We start from the raw sequence: 23,233 nt of genomic DNA, 5'->3' as shown, positions 1-23,233 counted from the left end.
CCATACAATCTCCAAAAGGCCACTGGTCTTTGCCTTCACTGAAATATTTTTTCCCAATTCCAAATTAGGTTTCTTCGGAGGCTTTGAAGGGCTCAAACTACTGTGTTTTCTACAAATCCATGAAGTGGGTGAAGAAATTCAAACTTGTAACGAGTCTTGAGCAAAGTATCCAAGAACATTCAACTATAAAGGTCAATTATCTCAAGAAAACCCCCACTGGGGCAACATAAGTACCTCAAAACAAAATCAGGGTTCTAACAATTTTCCCAATTTCTGAACTGAAACAGAACTCCTAGAAAGCAACATATTAGTATTTCCCACAGCTATTGAAGTGGGTCTATACAAAAACTCAAAAATTCACCAGGCTATGGATTCCACGAAGGCCTCTAAAAATACAGGAATAAAACAGAGGTATTTTGTTGTTGGCAATCGGACAAAACAGAGTTGAAGTCTTACCCAAAGATGAGAGAGAGAGAGAGAGAGAGAGACAACGTTTAGAACTCCCGTTTGCTCTCCATTAGAATATTTTCCCATAAACTGTGTCGTTTGATCAAAGACAAAGAAATACCAATGTGGACCGTTAGATTTGCTTTGCTCATTGATGCGTTGGCAACCCTTTATGAAAACTCTCACATGATCCTTACACACAAATTCTTGTAGAGGATCCGGATCCTTCATGACTATCACCCCACAGTCACCAAGTCCCACTATCACAACTAACACTCTATCACCGTTGCCACAATCACCGCTCCACCATCCCATCGTCGCGCCACCACAATCACCACTACCACAACTACATGCTAACCAGTAGCAAAACCATTAGTAAAATTAAAAGAGAATCACTATCACTAATCAATTCATCATTTTGTTTCCATTCATTGTTTACTTTCAATTTTCAATTTTACCAAACGCCGAAGTTTAAATAGTCTTCTTTTTGCGGATATAAAAAAAAGGGTTTTAGTCTTCTTTCTTTTTGAAGTGGTCACAAGACCGGGAAAAAACAACTGAAACGATCTCTCTCTCTCGACTTCATTTTAATTATCGGAGCAATTATTTTTGAAAACATGCATAATTCGACCCGACGCTTGCCGATATCAGGCCGATTAACCTGATTGAAACCTACACGGTAAATGGAATAATAGATAGTGTTCCGAACATCAAAAAAGATGAATACCTTAGATGAATTACGTTTCCAAACCTATATTCCAAAACTGTAGATTTAGCAATTTAGGATGAAAAACCCAACGTAAGAAACTAAAAATCTAAGAAATATGTTTTACATCAGTAGTTTGACAAAAAGTATCTCAAAACAACTGCATGCTACAACCTCTACTATTGTAATCCACATAACCTAACCTACCCTATCACTACCTAGAACTCCTATTTTCAGAACATCCCGCGTTAAATACCAATCTAACCGGTCTGCTCCTCAAAATTCAAAACGCAATCTTATCAATTCATTGGCATTTGACAAGTAAGAACTGTCACACTTGTTAGGTTGATAGTTTGAATGAACACTAAGCACTCAAAATGATGCTTCCAAAACTTTTTGGAACTGAGCCGGAACACGAAGCAAGGGGGCTTGGATCTCACCAGGTTTGCCAAGCTGACCGCAGGCGGCCATCTGATCGTCACCTCTACTGAGTCGCATGAAAACAACGCAACCGGCCGCAGCCAGAGTATTCCTAAACTCAATCATTTTCTCGTCGGAGGTCGGTCTGAAAAGGGAACCGGAATGAGGGTTGAATGATATAAGGTTGATCTTGCATGGAATGTCCTGGACAAGATCGATCAACTTCTTTGCATCCTCTATACTGCAGACACGACAAAAAATTGAAACACCGTGTCTATTATTTAAGATGGTAAAATGTATCAAAAAAAATTACTTCAAAAAATGTGATTAACTCTCTGTACCTCCTATTCAGGTAAAATGCAAATAGATACATCGTACAAAGGTGCAAGTATGCAACCATATGAATATAAAAGACAGGGCTGTGATGTTATCTTAACAAATGTAGGGAAACTTACAAATACAACCCTAGAATTTTAACCCGACAATATGAAGTATCACACAAAGTATTTACCCCTAATGAACCCATTGGAAACCTCCTAACCAGTGGTCGTACAACCACCTCCCCTCCCCGTCCCCAACACTTCCACAACCCCTCTCAAGAAAATTGATAAGGCTTCATATGCAAGTTAAATTAAGAAAAAGGAAGACAGAATAGAAAGGTTTGGCCGAACATTAAGTCTACAAATAGTTTGTTCACAACACATTCTTGAGATCCATGTCTGTCCATTATTTTATTCTTGCTTGCGTCGTTTGACATTCCTTCCACGTCACATTAGATCAAGCAGAATAAAGCACCGGTTCTGTAGAAAAGTGTTACAAATAGTGAGCCATGGGCGGAGGAAACACTGAGAATAAAGCTGTGTGAGCAGTGGACGGGAACGGGGGGAAGATGGGGAGGGGATGGCGATGAATTGGGGAAGATGAGGGTGGGAGTGGTGGGGGCTTGGCAGTGGCTGCACTGAGGAATTAAAGGACTGACGACGAGACAGCTATCAAAGAGGTATTCCTCGAAGTCAGGTACCACAACTTCAACAATTGACAAACTCCGCGCCAACTACACATATTTTTCATCCACTTAATAAGGGATTCTAGCACTGTCAATGCATAGCATGGAGGCACCAGCACCACCACAAGGTGCTAAGGTATATAACAAAAATCAATCGGCCACCGAAAACTAATATTCTCATTCTCGCCATGAACAAACATAAGTATGAAGGATTGTGAGGCAATGATTTACATAATTTAATAGCAAACGTAGACCCTCTAACATGCAATCAAAAACCTTATAACCACAAGCCGATTATAGACATTTTATAAAGATGACATACATCCCACTTGACCCCTCTAAATCATGAACTTAACACGACTAAAATAAATTCAAATAAACGCATTTCTTGTAATCACAAATACTTAATACAGAAATGCTGTCACACTAAAACTCGCTCTAATCAATGCAATTCGCATGAAATCATACCTCACCACAGCTTAAGAATGGCTATTAAATGCTGCATACAATGGGGTACCCGGGAAAAATGGAGACAACTAATTCTAAGGTATAGCATTGAAAATGTGCAAAAGTGAAAGGCTTATCTGACCTGTCATTAATGCCTGCAAGCATTACATATTCAAATAGAACCCCGTAATTACGTTTAGAACGAAGTTCCTGCCGAAGGGTCCCAAGCAGCAAAGCCAGATTATACTTCCGGTTAACTGGCATGATCCAGTTTCTAACCTGCATTAATTTTTTTAATGAGGATCAATCTTCTCACTCGTTTTTTTTTTTTCTCTCTATGTGCCTATCAAATACGGCTAGACAAGAAGTACCTCATCATTCGTTGCATTCAAGCTAACTGCCAAAGAACAATTAGACTCATGAAGGAAACGTTTCAGCTGGGGAACAAGTCCACTGGTAGAAACAGTAACCCTGCGAGGACTGAAATGGAGGCCTTGCTCATGCACCATTATGTCGGTGGCCTTTAAGACATTGTCAATGTTATGAAGCGGTTCTCCCATCCCCTAGAAAAATAACTACCATGTTAAATAAACCCAAATTCCAATCCATATATACATTATGCGAGGAGGAAAAGATCTCCTGGTATTATATAGAAAAGCTAGCTTTTAATGACTTCCACTAGTCAAACAAATCCCTGCATTTCATGAACTTTGTAACTATTTTCTACTAAGATCCTCGTAAAGAAAGTCATCTACTTGATGAAATTATACATGGCACTACAAGAAAAAAAGAAAAAGAAACAGTTACTGAAGTTAGGATACCATAGCTCTGAAACATAAAGGCACCAATCATAAGAATACAAAGCAGAGTCCATTCGCTGAATTTTGGTTTAAAGGATAATGCATAGTTGAATCAATCAATAAAAACTACCCCTTCCCAAAATTTCTAAGACCAGTATTGGAAAAATTCAAAGGAAATTCAGAATCTCAATAGACCTACCATGAACACAACATTTGTAATGGAGCCAACTTCATTTGAGAACAGCCGCCGTGCAAATACAGCCTGCTCTACTATCTCAGCAGCAGTTAAATTTCTCTTTAAGCCCATCCTGCAAAACCGATTGGTACATGGTAAAACCAGCCTAATTACAGTAATTAACAAATAATATACCAAAAGAAGACCGCAAGCTTGCCTGCCAGTGTAGCAGAACTGACAATTCATGCCACAGCCCACTTGGCTCGAAACACAAACAGTAGTCCGGCCCCTATCACAAGGTATTACAACTGTTTCTATTACCAGTCCATCTTCCAAAGTGAACAAAATCTGCAAAATCCTGTGAGTTAAAGTCAATGAAACAATTCTCAAGATACAGATATACCAACACACAAAAAAAAAACATAGGAAAATATTTTGTCCACATACATGCCCTATGGTTTCGAATTTGGCTTCGATATGACACAAGCAACATGCAAAGTGGTTCAGTAGCAGACTAACTAGGAAACATGATGTCTAGTTGTCTACCTTTCTGGTGCCATCAGATGCGGTGACAATGTCTTTCACAACCAATGCCCTGAATTCAGCACGATCACTCAACATTTTCATGAAATCCTTGTTCAAACCTACATTTGTTATATTTAATAACAAAATGTAATCAATTTTAGGCCGAGGAATAAGAAGAGGTATACAAGATACAGAGCCATAAGTGAAGATCAAAACGAGAATTATAATGAAGACAAATACATTAGCTCTGAAAATAAAATACAAAACAAGGAACAGAGAAGAAGAAGACAGAAGCTAACCTTCCAGTTCATCGATACAATGTGCCCAAATATCATTGCCATAAAGGCGTTTCCATAACATTAGGGCTTGGCCAGGCCTGAATCCTAGTGATTGAACCCATTCCTGTTGAATCACGAACAGACCACTTACTACAGAAAAAAGTTATACAGACAACATCCCCGTTACAGAAAACTCCAACATTGAAGTGAACAACAATTTTCCATAGTGTTCCCAAAACTTTCATAAGTTAAATAGAAAAGCAACTGAAGAGCGAAAACATCATACTGGAAAAAAGAAACTTAAGCTTTGATTGGTACCGAGGAAATTTACACCTCTAGTGAATGGTATCTGATGATCAACCTAGAAATTTTAACTGCAACCCATGTTACATGGATTCGGGTAATTAAATTGGGTACGGATGTACGTCCGTGTCGAAGTCATATAATTCTCATGTTAAGACACCGGAACACTGCAAAATATTGAATTTTTTAAATATGCTTCTTTCATTGTCAGTGGTAAATTTTGTCTACTAGGTGCATCTGTTATGTATTCCTGCATAGTAATCCACTAAAAAAGAGTAAAGATGAAGAGCAAATATGCTTTCTAGGCAAATGTCCAACTAAAATATCCAGGAGTTTCAGGATTCAGGACCCATATTCCATATCCTTGCTTAAGTATCAAGTGTGCAACTCAGGTACATCACGGATTTCTAAGATTCCATGTGGCTGCATCCATATGAAAATGAATGTATCACCATTCAACCCAATATTTAAATGGAATACTGCCTAAAAGAATTCAACAATCCTAAATATCTGATTATGTGAAAATGCGAACAACTGTTAGTCTGTTACATCTAATTTCCAGAACATGCACAACTGGGATATGCATGTTTTGAAATGCTATACACGCACAACCAACAGTAGTAGTCTAGGGTTGCAAACGAGTCGATCTCGAGCTCGTTTAATATTGAGGTGTTCGAGCTCGGTTCATTTACTAAACGAGTCTCTACGAAAGAGAAGAGCTTTTAGAAACGAACCGAGTTATAACCAACTCGAGCTTGGCTCGTTTTTACTAAACAAGCTTAAAACTCGAGCTCGACTCATTTACTAACAACCCGAGCTGAGTGCAAACAACCTGGTTCGTTCGTATGCTAAAGTCCTAAACAGCACAAACACAACTCCAAAATCTAACCCTCGCCAATCAAAATCCCAATCACAAAGCATTCAAGCAAATTAGAGCCACGAAACAAAGGAGAATGAAAGGCATCATTGCGTAATCCATTTACGCTATGCATAAACACACACACACACACACACAAACAAAAAAACGAAAATATATACTCACGTACTTCAAATTCACCGTATCTCATTCCTTTGAGTAACACCTTCTTTGCTCCCCGATTCACGATCCCATTCTTAACGGCAGGGGCGGAAGAGTGAGCGGCGGAGGAAATCGAGCGGCAGCAGCGGCGGTTGGAGGAGGCGGGAAAACCGAGGCCCCGCGGCGGCGGTTGAGGTGGGATCGTGGGCGAGGAATTGAGAGCGGTTGACGGAGAGAGTTTGTTGGGGAGGAGAAAGAGATGGTTGGACCACAGCCGCCTCATCCACACGCTGCGGCCGAGCCCCTCCATAGATTTTGCGAAGTGCCGAGAACTGAGAGAACGAAAAATCAATTGCGTTCCCGTAGCACTAATTACTTCTTCTGTCCCATTTTTTTATATTGTTCATGCCAATTTTCAATCACTTACATGTTAATAACAATCTAAAAAATTTTATGATACGTATTTTGTTTAATTGTTTCGATTAGTAATATAATACAAAGTTCTTAAAATACGAAAAAATGTTATAAATTAAAAGATATAAGCGTTTCAAGAATGACTTAAACAACCAAAAATAATAAGCAAAATAGAACGAAAGGAGTAAATTTTGTCCCACATCGACTGCAAATATGCACCTATACTTGTTTATAATGTTTTGGTTTCCTATATATGTTTGCCGCCCAAGGGCTGGCATTGACTGATGATGATGATGAATTGATGATTACCTAAGCTTTGGAGAATGACACTACTATGAATTGATGATTATACTTGTACTTCGGACTAAATCTGCTGCCTACCCGATCTGAGAGAATTGAACTATCGTCCTACTAAATTAGGCTACACGGCCTAAGCCGCCCACCATGGGCGGCAAAATTTTTTGGATTCAAAACTTGCAAGCATATACTATTTTAGTAAGGTTGTTCAAAAAATTTGGTGAATCGTGAAACAGGTCTGAACTGATCCATACGTTTTGGATTGGATACGTGAATTAATGGTCTGGACACAGATTTAATATTTAGAAAAACCGTGAAATACGGTTCGATCCATTGATTTTTACTATGAAACCGTGAATTAACTGAACCTCACCATGATATATTTAACAATAATAACTTAAAATTAAAATATACGTAATATTTAGTAAATAGTTTTTTATTTTACAATTTTTACCTGAATGTGATATATATGGTAACCATATTTTAATTTGCCATTGGTATCTTCATTCCAAGTGAGACACTGTTAGCTCCATTCAAAACATTCTTCTGGGAATGATTTTGAACAATAGTATAATTAATTTGCCAGTGTTAACTCCATTCTTAAAGGGGGGACTCGGGGGAGGGGAGGGGAGCGGAGGGGGCGGTCAATTTGTCATTTAGTGTTCATAGAATGTAATCAGTAGATAAAATCGGGATCGAACCTTAACTTACGGATTGGACTATACTGTGGGACTTTAGGTCCAAACACAGATTGCATTTTCGAAAAATCGTAACTCGCGGATTATAATTGGATTTATAGGAATCCAATCCAATCGGAGCATTTTCTTGGGTACTCATTGAAAGGCCTTAGAGCCAAAAATTCATTACGACCATATAAGATAAAATGATCAAAAAAATAAGATCTCCGCACTGATTCAATTGGATTGAAAATTAGAGCACTTAATTTTTTAATCATATTTTTCCGTTAGTTTCATTAACGGTGTTAACGATTTTACCAATTTAAAACGTAAAACAAACTACAAGATTTATTTGGTAGCAATTGAAACTAGAGAGATAAAATTGAGACAACTGTAAAACTAGAAAGACAACTACAAAAATTTGCTCTTTTGTTCTCATTCATTTTTTACTTTGAGTTTTCAATTTTACCAAACACCTAAGTTCAGTCTTCTTTTTACGGAAATAAAAAAAAGGGTTTTAGTCTTCTTTCTTTTTGAAGTGGTCACAAGACGGGAAAAAACCCAACTAGAACGACCTCTATCACACGCTGCGGCCGAGCCCCTCCATAGATTTTGCGAAGTGCCGAGAACTGAGAGAACGAAATCAATTGCGTTACGCCGTTACCGTAGCACTAATTACTTCCCCTATCTTATTTTTTGTGTCAATTTTCAATCGTTTATATGTGTTAATACGAATCTAAAAAAATATGTAATATGTATCTTGTTTATTTGTTCTCGATTAGTGGTATAATGCAACGTTCTTAAAATACGAAAAAATATTATAAATTAAAAGATATAAACGTTTAAAGAATGACATAAACAACTAAAAGGGACAAACAAAAAATAAATAAAAGGAGTAAACTTTGTCCCACATCGACTGCAAATATGCACCTATACTTGTTTATATTGTTTTGGGTTCCTATATAGTTTTGCCTCCCAAGGGCTGGCGTTGACTGATGATGATGAACCGTTGATTACCTAAGCTTTGGAGAATGACACTACTATGAATTGATGATTATACTTTGAACTGAATCTGCTGCCTACCCGATCTGGGAGAATTGAAAATCAATGTTGAATCGTCCTACTAAATTAGGCTACATGGCCTAAGCCGCCCACCATGGGCGGCAAAACTTTTTGGATACAGAACTTGCAAGCACATATATTTTTGTTATGTTTTACTGTTTTAGTAAGGCTGTCCAAAAACTTATGTGAATTGTGAAATTGATTCGTACGTTTTGGATTGGATTCATGAATTAATGGTTTGGACACGGATTCAAAATTTAAAAAAATCGTGAGATACGGTTTGGTCCACTGATTTTTACTATGAAACCGTGGATTAACCGAACCTCAAGTGAGATATTTAACAATAATAACTTAAAATTAAAATATATGTAATATTTAGTAAATAATTTTTTATTTTACAATTTGGCTGCTGATTTTGCCACTTCATTTTTTGTTAATGTCACTCCCCTGCAAATGTATTTAAACTTCACTCTCTTTTTTGTTAACGTCACTCCCCTGCAAGTGTATTATTTAAAATACACTTGCAGGGAAGTGACGTTAACAAAAAAGAGAGTGACAAGATCATTTTCCAACAATTTTTACCTTAATGTGATATACAGTATATGGTAACCATAGTTTAATTTGCCATTGGTATCTTCATTCCAACTCAGACACTGTTAACTCCATTCAAAACATTCTTCTGGGAATGGTTTTGAACAATAGTATAATTAATTTCCCACTGTTAACTCCATTCTTAAGGGGGGAAAACGTAAATTTTTAGTGTTTATAGAAGGTAATCCGTAGATAAAATCGAGATCGAACCTTAACTTATGGATTGGATTATACCGTAGAACTTTTGGTCTGGACACAAATTGCATTTTCTAAAAATTGTAACTCGCGGATTAGAATTGGATTTATAAGAATCCGATCCAATCCGGACCGTCCGTTTGTTTTAGACAACTTTCAAGCTTTTCTTTAAGGGAATGATAATGCCAAAATTATTTTTGTTAATCTCAAAACTTTTGTGCCTAAGAATCTTGTATTTTGCACATGGTACAAGCTTTTTATGCACAATAATTTTGACATTAACACTACTATTTTCTTTTATCTAGACTAATGTTTCCATACGACTATTGAGATGGCATGTGGAATTTTCAGCCAAAGAAAAAGACAATATCCAAAACAGGAAAGTAATGGTTGTTAATTTGAAACAAAAAAGAAAACAGATTAAAGTTGTTAAGGCAAAAGCTTAATCGAACAAGACGCGTTTGTAGTCCAACGGTTAGGATAATTGCCTTCCAAGCAATAGACCCGGGTTCGACTCCCGGCAGACGCAAGCACCTGTTCCTTTGTTTTTATTTATTGCTTGTAAAGTCAAGCATAATCACACTAGAATAATCTTTGCATCTGTGATAAAATAACAATGTTAATATTTTTTAGTGACCGGTTAATTGAGTAAATTCGTACACCTCGACTATACGTGTTAAAAAAATTATCATGTGTTCATTATCTATTTTTCAATTAATAACTCTATGAGTACAAATTTCGATAACCAAAAGTCTACAAATGCAATGTGTCCACATCGAGTCTCAAACAAATGATCAAACATGTTAATTCTATAAAGAACAAATTCTTAGCTTTCCTTGTAAAAAACTAGTTCTATTAATTAAACCTACTAAGTGCTTTGATTATTCATTCATGTTTTGATTCAAAATTCGCAGTCCTAAATTCTGAATCGAAATTTGAAAGAACGGATTAAGCGCTTGGTGGTATCTGATTGAGGTGATATTTTTCAAATAAGGCCTATACATTATTTTGTAAAAAAATGAACGATTACCATCATTTACATGGAACCTATGGTGAATCCAAAAAAAATCTATATATACAAAGTCGGTAAAAATGAGTGAGAGCACATAACCCCACATGCCCCTCACCCGGTCCGCCAACCGACTCAGATTTCAAAACAAACCCCATTTCTTGATTTCCAAACATGCCAAGCTATGGTGACCACTCTGCTCAAGAATGAGTCAGATCCGCACCCTTTAAATCGTCCACTACCTGCAACGTCCACCTTTGAACAGACGTAGGAGGTCCATGACCCACATTTAAGTTGTACATGACATCCAAGCTAGGGCTACAAAACGAGCTGAGCTTTGTCGAGTTCGAGTTCGGCTCATTTATTAAACCACTCAAAAACTTGAGTTCGAGTTTTAACGAGCCAAGTTTAATCATTTACTAAACGAGTCACTATGGTCGAGCCGAGCCTTTCTTAATGAGCTAAGTTTTTTTTCGAACGAGCTGAGCTCCACTCCCGAAAACTCGAGCTCGAGCTCGCGAGTTACTCGGTTCATTTGCAGCCCTAATCTAAACCAAACAGTACATACCCAGATGTTCTAGACTCATCAAACTTATAGCAGATGGGGCACACTTTGGACGAGCCACACTCTCTCCGAACCAGATTTTCCTTGATTGCAAGACTCTCTCTGCAGGCCCTCCACCGGAAGTGACGGACCTCATGGGGGGGCTTTTTCCAAATGATTGACCACATATTTTGTACTGGGGACAAAGGAAGAAGATGGTTGATTGATCGACCACAGATTTTCCTTTTGTAGCAAGATTGTCTCGCATGATTCTGGGCTACAATGGATCTCCTTCAATCTCGGAATGAGGTGGTTGATAGCCAACAATCCCCAAAGCATGAAACGAAACAAGAAAAAAAGACACAAGAACACAAGATATACGTGGTACGACACATTAAAACCATATATTACTCCACGGGGCAGGGGAAGAAAAATACACTGTTGAACAATGAGGATTACAACGCTCCGAAAATCACCCTCAGTTTTTGCGCCCCCCAGTTCTATCAAGTTTCTCACACAAAATCCTAAATAAAATGCACAACCGAGCGGCGGAGGAAAACCGAGGCCCCGCGGCGGCGGTAGAGGTGGGATCGTGAGCGAGGAATTGAGAGTGGTCGACGGAGAGACTTTGTTGGAGAAGAGAAGGAGTTGGTGAGACCACAGCCGCCTCATCCACACGCTGCGGCCGAGCCCCTCCGTTGATTATGCGAAGCGCTGTGAACTGAGAGAACGAAAGTCACTTGCTTTTCCGTGGAGTATTTTCTTTGTCCTTTCTTGATATTCCCGGTTTTCAATTGCTTATATATTTTAATACGAATCTCAAAAAATATGTAATATGGATCTTGTTTGATAGTTTTCGATTAATACTATCGTAGAAAGTTTTTAAAATATGAAAAAATATTATAAATTGAAAGATATAAGAATTTAAAGAATGACACAAACAACAAAAAGTAACAAACAAAATGGAACGAAAGTAATAAACTCTATCCCACATCGGTTGCGAACCACACACCTATACTTGTTTATAATGTTTTGGGTTTCTCTATTCGTTTGCCGCCCAAGGGCTGGCATTGACTGATGATGATGAAGAACCGTTGATTACCTAAGCTTTGGAGAATGACAATGAATTGATTGATGATACTTTGGACTGGATTTACTGCCTTGACCGATCTGGGAGAATTGATCGAATATCAATGTTGAATCGTCTTACTAAATTAGGCAAACATGGCCTAAGCCGCCCACCATGGGGGGCAAAACTTTTTGGATACAAAACTTGCACAGCGCATATATTTTGTTATTGTTTTAGTAAGGCTATCCAAAAAGTACGGTGAATTGTGAAACTGGTCCGAATAAACCGGTACATTTTGAATTGAACTGTGGATTAATGGTCTAGACACAGATTCAAAAATTAGAAAATTGTGATATATGATTCGGTCCATGAATTTTCACTAAGAAACCGTGGATTAACCAACCTCACCATAAGAGATATTTAATAATAATAACATACAATTAAAATATATGTAATTTTTATTAAATAATTTTTGTTTTACAATTTTTAACTTAATGAGATAGATATGGTAACAATAGTTTTTTTTTTGATAAGATGGTAACAATAGTTTAACTTGCCACTGTTAAACTCCATTCCAAGTCAGACACTGTTATTTGTTAACTCCATTCAAAGCATTCTTCTGGAAATGATTTTGAACAAATAGTATAATTAATTTGCCATTGTTATTGTTCTGCTAAATAAGTCATTTGACTTATTTTTTTGTCCTTGTTCAATTTTTTTCGCATTTGTTAGTCTAAAAAGTAAAAAATTACGATCGAAATTCAATTTTTTTTAATAAAGACGAAAAATTGGCTTATTAGCTTATTTTTGTCTTTATTAAAAAAAACTAGGTATCATAAGTTTTTACTTTTTTTAGATTTCTCTTGTCATGATGAAGCAATAATCCCCAAAAAATAGACGAAAAACTAACAAATGCGAATTTTTTTTGAATAAAGACAAAAAAAATAAGTCAAGTGACTTATTTATCCGATCAAACAACCCCTAAAATGTGATACTCCTATTGTGGCATTTGCCACTGTTAACTCCATTCCTAGGATAATGTGTACATAAATTAATTTGGGTCTCCAGGCCTGCCCTCTCTGATGCCATTTGGCTTTGATTTAGGGGCATGGTTTTACAACAAAACGTCCTTGTAGCTCCTCGATTCTTGAAGGTTTAGGGGGGCCACTGTTTTAGTGGTATTATAAGAGCAGCCACTTTGTGCATATATTGCCAAATATTAGGTCTGTCTCCAATCATCCTCCACCCATACCCCCAATGATTGAGGACTAGATGGGTTATGTTACGTTGTTGTTACTCCATTCCTGGGAAAAAAACCACTGTTCGCGGCTTCTTTTTTGGTTGCATTTGTCGATTAGTGTTTATAGAATATAATCCGTAGATAAAACTGAAATCAAACCTTAACTTATGGATTGGATTGGATTGTACCGTAGGATTTTTCGTTTGCACATGGATTGTATTTTTTAAAAATTGTGACTCGCAGATTAAAGATTGAATTTATATGTAAGAATCTGATCCAATTCGAACCGTGGACAACCCTATGTTTTAGACAACTTTCAAGCTTTTCTTTGTCTAGATAGGCTAATGTTTCCATATGATTATTGAGATATTGTTCGATATAACTATTTACTTTTTTTTGGCACGTGGAGTTTTCAGGCGAAGAAAAGACAATATCCAAAACAGGAAAGCTATGGTTGTTAATTTGAAAACTCAAAAGAGAAAAGGTTAAATTCGTATAGGCAAAAGTTCCACCAAACACGAAGCGTTTGTAGTCCAACGGTTAGGATAATTGCCTTCCAAGCAATAGACCCGGGTTCGACTCCCGGCAAACGCAATGCTTGCTTGGTTACCTTTTTATTTTATTTTGATCCGCGGTTACCTTTTTATTTATTGTGTAAAATCAAGCACAATCACACCAAAAAAAATAACAATGTTTAAAGTATAGGCAGGGCCAGCCCAAGGTATTTGGGTCAAGTGATGGAATAGTACCCTACATAGAAGAAAATTTTTTCTGCAAAAAGATACTTCAAAAAAATATCAAGCACAATCACACCAAAAAAACTAACAATGTTTAAAGTATAGGCAGGGCCGACCAAAGGTATTTGGGCCAAGTGGTGGAATAGTGCCCTACATAGAAGAAATTTTTTTCTGCAAAAAGATACTTCAAAAAATACCTTACCAGGATTTGAACCCAAACATCTTATGTGGATGACCAAACACTCTACCACTGAACCACTAAAGGAGTTTATATTATAATTGCACACAGAAAAATATATATACTTATTTATGAAGGGGTGCCCCATTTTTTGCCCAAAATGTGAAGGCCCAAGGCGGCGGCCTCTTGGGCCTCCCCATTGGGCCGGCTCTGAGTATAGGAGTATATATTTATTACTGACCAGTTACTTGAGCAAACTTGTGCATCTTGACTATATGCATTAAAAAAAATTTGGGAGACTTAAAAATTCGTCCTTATTGCCCTCTTCACTTATGAATTCATCCTGTCCTTTTCAACAACTTATGATTTCATCATTCTCATACTTTTAATACCGATATTGCCCTTTGAGTATTGTTAATTGTATATTTTTATATATTTTAAATCATATATGTAATACAAGCTTTTTGATTTCATGGTAAATTATTTGTAACATTTACCATGAAATATGTCTGTATGTTTCTATCATTTCATGGTTAATTATTTGGACCATTTTCCTTGAAACTATTTCATGGTTAATTATTTGGACCGTTTACCATGAAACTAGTTCGGTGAAATCTGTTAGGCCGCGCCAATTCATATAAAGATAGTTTGAGATGTACAAATAATTATGTTTACATCCCAAAAATCTTGTCTATATAGGCTAAAAATTTTAGGATGAAATCATAAGTAATTTACATCCCAAAATTCTTGTCTATGTCGGTCAAGAATTTTAGGATGTAATCATAAGTAATTTACATCCCATAATTCTTGTCTATATAGGCTAAGAATTTTAGGATGAAATCATCAGCATATTTTAGGATGAAATCATAAGTAATTTACATTCCAAAATTCTTGTCTATATATGCCGAGATATTTAGGATGAAATCATAAGTATTTTACATCCCAAAAATCTTGTCTATATAGGCCGAGATATTTAGGATGAAATCATAAGATATTTAGGATGAAATCATAAGTAATTTAAATCCCAAAATTCTTATCTATATAGGCCAAGAATTTTAGGATGTAATCATAAGTAATTTACATCCCAAAATTCTTGTCTATATAGGCTAAGAATTTTAGGATGAAATCATAAGTAATTTACATTCCAAAATTCTTGTCTATATAGGCCGAGATATTTAGGATGAAATCATAAGTATTTTACATCCCAAAAATCTTGTCTATATAGGCTAAGATATTTAAGATGAAATCATAAGTATTTTAGGATGAAATCATAAGTAATTTAAATCCCAAAATTCTTGTCTATATAGGCCAAGAATTTTAGGATGAAATCATAAGTAGTTTACATCCCAAATTTTTTGTTCAAATAGGCCAAGAATTTTAGGATGAAATCATAAGTAATTTACATCCCAAAATTCTTGTCTATATAGGCCGAGAATTTTAGGATTTAATCATAAGTAATTAAGCATGTAATGTCATGGTAATTTAACTATGTAACGGTTTGAGGATGTCATGTTATATGGAGTATTTTTTTATGGTAATTTAGCCATGTTCCGTTGGCCAACTCGAAGAATGCAGAAAAAATGCAAAGATGTGGTCAACTTATCATGTTAAATTTCTAAAATATCGATTCCTCAAATGCGTTCTATGATAAAAAAGAGGAAGTAATCAATCTTATTGAAATTTACCAAATCCCATTGAATTGGAAAAACAATCCAATCCAATCCAACTAAATTGGAAAAACAATCCAATCCAATCCAACTAAATTGGGAAAACAATATAACATAATATATATATATATATATATATATATATATATATCATAGTGAAAAGGGTAAAAAAGGTAATTCACACACTAAAAAGATGAAATCATAAGTGTGAAAAAAAAGCGGGATAAATTCTTACATGACATGGATAAAGATGATGAATATTTAAATATTTCAAAAAATTATCATGTGTTCATCATCTATGTTTTTATTGATAACTCTATGTGTCCAAATTTCGGTAACCAAAAGTCTATAGATACAATGTACGGGTTTACATCGAGTCCCAAACAAATAATCGGACACATTAATTTTGTAAAGAACAAATTCTTAGTTTTGCTTGTTTATTCATTCATGTTTTGATTCAAAATTCGCAATCCTAAATTCTGAATCGAAAGTCGAAACAATGGACCAAGCGCTTGGTGGTATCCAATCGAGGTGATATTTTTCAGAAGAGGCTTAAATATTATTCTGTAAGAATATGAACGATTACGATTATTTACATGGAACCTATGGTGAATTCAAAAAAAATGTTTATGTACCGAGTCCATGAAAATGAGTGGGGGCACGCCATGTGCCCCTCACCCAGTCCGTCACCCGACTCAGATTTGAAAACAAACTCATTCCTTGATTTCCAAACATGTCAAGCTATGGTGACCACTCTGCTCAAGAAATGGATCAGATCCACCACCTGCAACGTCCACCTTTGAACAGATGTAGGAGGACCACGACCCACATTTAAGTTGTACATGACATCCAAACTAGGGCTGCAAACGAGCCGAGTTTTGTCGAGCTCAAGTTTAGCTCGTTTACTAAACAACCCAAAAACTCGAGCTCGAGCCTCTTTGATCGAGCCAAGTCTCCCTTAACAAGACTAGTTTTTTTCGAACAAGTTGAGCTCCACTCAGCTCAAGCTCGCGAGTTACTCGATTCATTTGCAGCCCTAATCCAAACCAAAACCAAACTGCACGTACCCAACGGCAGTCAAAGAGCAGATGTTCAAGACTCATCGAACTTATAGCAGACAGGGCAGACTTTGGATGAGCCACACTTTCTCCGACCCAGATTTTCCTTGGTTGCAAGACTGTTTCTACAGGCCCTCCACCGGAAGTGACGAACCTCACGGGTGGGTTCCGATTTCCAAATAATTGATCACATATTTTTTGTTGGGTACGAAGGAAGAAGATGGTTGATTGACCACAGATTTCCACTTGTTGCAAGATTGTCTCGCAAGATTCTGGGCTGCACTGGATCTCCTTCAATTTCAGAATGTGGTGGTTTTTTTCATCATCAGAATGTGGTGGTTTTTTTTCATCATCAGATTGTGGTGGTTGATACTAGATAGCCAACAAACGGCATGAAACGAAACAAGAAAAAAAGGACACAAGAACACAAGATACACGTGATACGACACATTGAAACCATATATTACTCCACGGGGTAGGGGAAGACAAATACACTGTTGAACAATGAGGATTACAACGCTCCGAAAATCACCCTCAGTAGTTGCGCCCCCCAGTTCAATCAAGTTTCTCACACAAAATCCTAAATAAAATGCCCATCAAATGTAATCCCTAAATAAAACGCGCAACAAACGTAATTCCGACTTGACCATCGTCCTGACGGAATCAACTATAAGTGCAGAATTTCGGTCTGCCGAGGACCGTTTGAACGGCCCTGAATCCTGTCCGGACAGGATCTGCAAGTTGCTCCTCTTCCCTCCCCAAAACAATGTTCAGATGTCCACATGGTAAAAAGGAAACAAGCTTAAGGGAAATAATTATGCCCACGTTTGAAAGTTGTCAGACATGATCAAAGAACAGTAAGGCAGTCCAAAAACAAACATATAAATATAGAGAAACAAAAGTATATCCCAACAAGAAGCTGATTTCTTAACACAAGGTTCCCATAGTACTCAAGGTCAAACCCAAGCCAAAAACTTCTACCAATGGCCTCCTAAGTTGCGATGGTAAAAACAACTTAGGTGGAAAAACAGCAGAGGCAAAGGAAAGACCAGTTACAAGTCACTATACGACGACGTCCACGCGTTCAAACTCGATGAGGGACAAATTATTGTCCTCTTTCACGGAGAAATCAGCTTGCTCAGTGATTTCAACACGACCTGATCTGTCCACTGAGAGCCTCATTGATCCCTTGAACATGTCAATCTTCGCGTTGCGTAGGATGCAAGTAGTACCCTCTTTCATCAAGTCCACTATGCCAAAGGACACGTGTTTACAAATCACACCATATGCAATCAGTTAAAGATAAAAAAAACAAAATCGTATGTCTATTTGCACAAGTGAAACAAATTAACAAAGTACATGCTTATGAAATTTAGAAGCAATCAATTGAACAAGACAGTACACAACATAGTTGATGAATCCTCTAAATAGAATATAATTGATGAAAGGCGCGTTTTTCGTTTCTTCAAAAACCATATTCCATTCCATATGTACACAAAGGCAAGTTTGTTTAGACAGTAAAACAAGGTACCAGAACATCGGTTATGCGCGCCATGCTAAAAATATCTGATTTACTTCCCAACCCTCCTTCCACCTCACTAATAGGCATTCACAAAGTTTGCTCAAAACAATCCATACTAGAAGCTCAACAACCTTTTAGTTTCATAAAGTGGAAAGAATCCGATTTACGAGTAAATATCGACCTTTTATTTAAGATGATCGTTTTGTCAACCAACTCTTTCTTGAATTGTCAATGTTTAAGTGGGTAGAGTCATTATCAGTCATCAAATTACGGTACCTATGATCGTTGGCTAATTTGTTTCCACACCAGTCAAATGATTATATGCAAATCGAAGGCACATGATTATATGCAACTTATGGGCTTATATGGGATTTTCTCTTGTTTTGCACTACCCTAAAAATCATAACAATTGGATTCCAACTTGGGGAAAAATGGTCTGGTTTCTTGAGCTTCCATCAGTGTGCGAAGATTGAATCCTTTGAAGGTTCTACTGCCGAAAGTCTACTTCAAGGTCTCTCTCTCTCACTCTCTCTGAGTTGCAAAGCTTTCGTTTTTTTGCTATTAGGGTTTTTTTAAACCATATTGAATATATTTAAAATCTTTATTGTGGTGAACCCGGAACGGCACCGATATACAGACCAAGTACCGGTACGTACCATTCCAGTAGTGAAAACGGTACGCTGACCGGTACGAAATTGACAATTTTGTTATAGGGTCTCCGTTTTATTTAACTTCAACCTTTCACGTAATTTATGATTTTCTGGAATTTAATTGTTGTAACTAGATAGTTCTACCAATTATCCAGGGATAGACCTAAAGAAATGTTATTTCTCATATTCATTTCAACACTACGTGACAGCTGTTCACAACTTGCGTGGTTTCGCAATCTCTGAAGACTAGAACAATATGGTTTCATAAACTATTTTGATAAGCAGCATCAACTATTAAAATATGGAGGACATATATAAACTCGAGCACAAGTAGAACAAGTCAAAGCAACAAACCTTGATCATTTCTAGCGGTGAAGATAATCATTCCCGTCTCATCACCTACCAAACATTCAGCAAGTCGCATTTGGCGTCCTTGATTTCCATCCGCACGGCCCCTAGGCATTATTGTCTTTGAACTGATCACTTTTACTGTGAGCATAAGTCCTCCAGCTAGAGGACGAAGCTGGTGAACTTTTGTGAAGGCACTTTGTTGAATCTTTTGTTCAGCCATTACCACAAAACCTTTTGAATATCAATACATGGAAAGCTAGTTAGTAAAACAACCAAAAGTGTAAGGTAGCGAGGGAATCACAATTTGATGGGTGGGCAACATGGGCAACCAAAAAAGGTTAGTTTTTTAATGGAATCCACCAATGTGAACAATAAGCCGAGCAATCACACTAGACAAGACTACGGGGACTATGTGGTTCTGCCTAAACCCTACATTCACGAGCAAAGATCAGCATGGGAATTCAATTATAAAAGAGGAAAATACAATGAACCAAAAACCCTTAGATAACGAATCGGATCAAAAAACGTAAGATTAAGATATGGGTTTTAATCATAATAACACTAGGCAATCTATAGCACTATCTTCCAACAATTTACTTGGGATCCAGAAAAGACAAAATCTCCAGTTCAGATTGGGAATATAATGACACTATCTAGCTTTCGAAAACCTAAACAATTATTATGAATTCTCTTTTATGTACAAATCTTTACTTCTCCTCTGTTGTTCTCAGCAAGCAAGCTAGGTTAATATAATTTGGATCCGATGTGGATACTTACCGCATCTCCGGCCCTTACCCTTTTTTTACTCACTCGAAATTTGAGGAAAAACCCCTAAAGTCCACTCCACTCCATGACTCAAACCTTTACCAAATTGAGTTTTACTCAAATCAAGGAAGACTCAAATTTTTACTCAAATTTTGCAACACTAATTTTCTCCTCCCATATATACAGTCATTAATGAACCCTTTTTATGGTAGTATCCCAATGATCCGGACTAATCTATCCAGCCCCTCCCAAAGCCTTTTCGACGTGTTTGCATGAGGTGAGAACCGTGAGGTGGCCCCAAGGACAAATCGCTGTCAAAGGGAACTGACTTTGCATCATTGGGGTGGTAAGCCCAATCGATTAACCCCTGCGACAAACCCGTGGGGTTATTAAGGAAGCTTTTACTCGAATTTGTGCTTAGATTTGGGGGTGCCAATCGGAATGCTACATTCCAAATCAAGCTTTTACTCAAATTTTTACTTAAACCAGCGTCCTATCGAACGCGCACGTATACAATCACAATACACAGATTCTAGTACTAAAATTCAAAAGGAGGGTAGAGATCCCGAAGCAATTAAAAAAATCCCCAAAAATCAAACGATTTTTTGAGAAAATCATTATGCAAGCAATCCATGTATGACAGGAAGATCAAGTAACTAAATCTGAATCCCATTTTCGATGATAAAATAGGGAGATCAGGCTAAAGGCTTGTGTGTTACCTGAGTCAAAAGCAGACGATCTGAAGGCTGAAGATCTGTCTTATAGAGAGAGAGAGAGAGAGGGAGAGAGGTGCGGTTTATGTATGATCCCTTTTTTTTTTTTGCGTTTATACGGTGTTTTATTTGGACAAATCTTTGCGCACGTGTTAGGGTATTTTTTTTAATGTTTTTATTTATTTATTTTGGTATTCAAAAAATGTTAGGATACAGAAAAACTTTACAAGATAGTGTCCAATAATGTTTTCATGTATCATACCGTGTAAAATAAATGGTACTTTTGGTCTCATTTTCTTCTTAGATTAAAAACAACAAATTTTCGTAATCATTATTAAGTTTTTCTCGTAATTTTATAAATTAATGATTCGTCTCGACGAAAGAAATCATAAAAATACAAAAATATGGACCGGAGTTAAAAAAATTCAGATGAAACTAAAAGAAAAAAAAAACCAACTGCTTCAAATTTTCCGTCTTTAGTGAATTTTTTCTTTTTGCTATGATTTTTTTTTAGACTCCTTCTCACTCATTGACATGAATTATTAATGCAACACACATAACCTGAATCTAAAAAGGAAGGAAAAACATCAAAAAAAACAAAATTTTGTTGTTGGAAAGGATATTTGTAATGATCATCTCGCATGAGATGAGACCTACTCGTATATGGAACCTACTCATGTAAGAGAGCATTGCAAATAACTATGAAGGTAAGAAATACCGACTAAACCGTTCAAACCACCATTACCGAACCAAACCGGTGGGTTATGACTGATTTGTTGGTAGTATCGATCGGCTTTGGTACCCAATAATTAATAATCGATTAAATCAGTTTGGTTTATTTTTATCGTAAAAATTGCCCCGAATAGAACCACTTATATCTCTACACATAATATGAAATACCCTACGGTCCAACGGTTTTCTTTTCAGGTCTCCTGTTATGGATGCCTAATTGGTGAAGACAACATTTGTTTTTCTTTTTTTTGAACACTAGTTTTTTTTTTTGGATTAATCACTTAATCATACTGGACAAATTCAAATTGTATTATCGGTTAAGGGTTGAACATGGTTTTGTTTGCCATGAGTAGTATAGTTGCTTTTTTCTTGGGGTAGAGTTTTAAATTTAATACTATACTTGAGTGTTAAACCTGAGAAATTGGACTAAATATGTAAAGTCCAAACCGATAAACCGCACCAAACAAAACCGTCTAAACATAATGTGGTACGATCTCTGTGGTTGATTAATCGTATCGGTTGGTTTCGGTATTCAATAATTAAAAACCAATTAAATCGGTTTTTCCTACAAGAACCGACCAAACCAAACTGCTTACATCTCTACTAATAACAGTTGTATTATAATTTTTTCGGAGAGTATTTTGGCACTTGTGACAAAGGAAATGTTCTGATTTACTCTGCACGTCCTAGTTTCTTTTCTATATCTTTCTTCAACTTTCGAAAAAAACATTTATTAATTCAAGTATCAAAATTCTGCGATTATTCATTTCCTGAGTCGCGTTGCAAATTCTGTGATTATATGTGAAGTTACAACATTGTGGCTGCTTCTTCTTCTTCTTCTTCTTCTCTCTCTCTCTCTCTCTCTGGAAATAACATTGTGTTTTCATCTGCAAGCTTTTTAAGATAACTTTAGATGATAGTATTATTAGAACACTTTACAAAACGGGGAAAAAAGAATTAATTACTTCTATCCTTTTTTTTTTTTTTTTTGTAGAACTTTTAGTAAAAGGTTTTGTTTGGAAGGAAATTATCTTTCTTTTGCTAAAGAAAATGGGTCCTCTCCGATAATTGGTCGCGAGTGTTGGTCGAGTTGTCTCACAAGTGTGAGTCCGAGAAAATATCTCACCGATAAGAGACTCTTAAATTGTAAAAATGTGTAGATTGTCTGCAGGGACAGTTGCCCAACCCTTGATTATAGCATTTGCCCATGCAACAATTTTAATGTTAACATAAAATCTATGCATACACTTTTAAAATAAAACTCTAGACACAACTATTTTCGGAACTGTTCTATACATGTGGGACCGTTGGATAAGACTAAAGTTGTCTCTACCTTCATACGACTATTCTACTTAAGAATTTCACATGTCATGCTCTTCCCAAACTAGGCCCTAATAACAATTGGGCTTACATTCCAGTGAGGCCCCAACAGGCCATATTTGAGCTCAAGTCCTATAAATGGAAACCGGGCTTGATCCATGGGTTTAATTTTGACCTAATTGTAGAATTTGCAGGCACTTTGTTTTCCAATTGTTGCTTAAGTATTTAAATATATGCTTGAGGTGTTAATGCAACTTATTAAATTTTCTCTTGCCTTCCAACAGATTTGGGTTCAGCTTCCAATCGAACAAACCCTC

The 23,233-nt window shown here is 36.6% G+C and overlaps 2 protein-coding genes, 2 non-coding genes and 1 pseudogene across 4 annotated transcripts in view; 3 read left to right on the top strand and 2 right to left on the bottom strand.

The window, feature by feature from the left end:
* LOC131310283 (uncharacterized) overlaps positions 1 to 6,533 on the bottom strand; it is a 37,848-nt gene extending 31,315 nt beyond the window's left edge. The window contains exons 1-8 of the mRNA XM_058337212.1: positions 6,154 to 6,533; positions 4,826 to 4,928; positions 4,548 to 4,645; positions 4,219 to 4,349; positions 4,026 to 4,134; positions 3,398 to 3,589; positions 3,169 to 3,305; positions 1,583 to 1,814 (exon numbers count right to left, since the gene is read on the bottom strand). Coding sequence (XP_058193195.1) covers positions 1,583 to 1,814; positions 3,169 to 3,305; positions 3,398 to 3,589; positions 4,026 to 4,134; positions 4,219 to 4,349; positions 4,548 to 4,645; positions 4,826 to 4,928; positions 6,154 to 6,435 — 1,284 coding nt within the window. The 5' untranslated portion in view covers positions 6,436 to 6,533. The remainder of the gene's footprint in view (positions 1 to 1,582; positions 1,815 to 3,168; positions 3,306 to 3,397; positions 3,590 to 4,025; positions 4,135 to 4,218; positions 4,350 to 4,547; positions 4,646 to 4,825; positions 4,929 to 6,153) is intronic.
* A 3,285-nt stretch (positions 6,534 to 9,818) lies between these two features.
* On the top strand, positions 9,819 to 9,890 carry TRNAG-UCC (transfer RNA glycine (anticodon UCC)). The gene has a single exon. It is a non-coding gene; the product is annotated as a tRNA-Gly (tRNA).
* Positions 9,891 to 13,013: 3,123 nt separating this feature from the next.
* Positions 13,014 to 13,110, top strand: LOC131312194 (small nucleolar RNA snoR100; annotated as a pseudogene).
* Positions 13,111 to 13,745: 635 nt separating this feature from the next.
* Positions 13,746 to 13,817, top strand: TRNAG-UCC (transfer RNA glycine (anticodon UCC)). Its single transcript has one exon. It is a non-coding gene; the product is annotated as a tRNA-Gly (tRNA).
* A 3,911-nt stretch (positions 13,818 to 17,728) lies between these two features.
* Positions 17,729 to 20,931, bottom strand: LOC131310282 (uncharacterized protein At4g28440-like). The gene is made up of 3 exons (XM_058337208.1): positions 20,872 to 20,931; positions 19,390 to 19,617; positions 17,729 to 18,113 (listed from the first exon to the last, which is right to left on the bottom strand). The coding sequence occupies exons 2-3, from the start codon at positions 19,604 to 19,606 to the stop codon at positions 17,926 to 17,928; spliced, it is 405 nt and encodes a 134-aa protein (XP_058193191.1). The 5' UTR covers positions 19,607 to 19,617; positions 20,872 to 20,931; the 3' UTR covers positions 17,729 to 17,925.
* Positions 20,932 to 23,233: the final 2,302 nt, after the last annotated feature.

Source organism: Rhododendron vialii, chromosome 12a (genome assembly GCF_030253575.1).
Source record: "Rhododendron vialii isolate Sample 1 chromosome 12a, ASM3025357v1".
NCBI lineage: Eukaryota > Viridiplantae > Streptophyta > Magnoliopsida > Ericales > Ericaceae > Rhododendron > Rhododendron vialii.
Note: the sequence above shows the minus strand (reverse complement) of the source record. Positions and strands in the feature narration are given on the sequence as shown.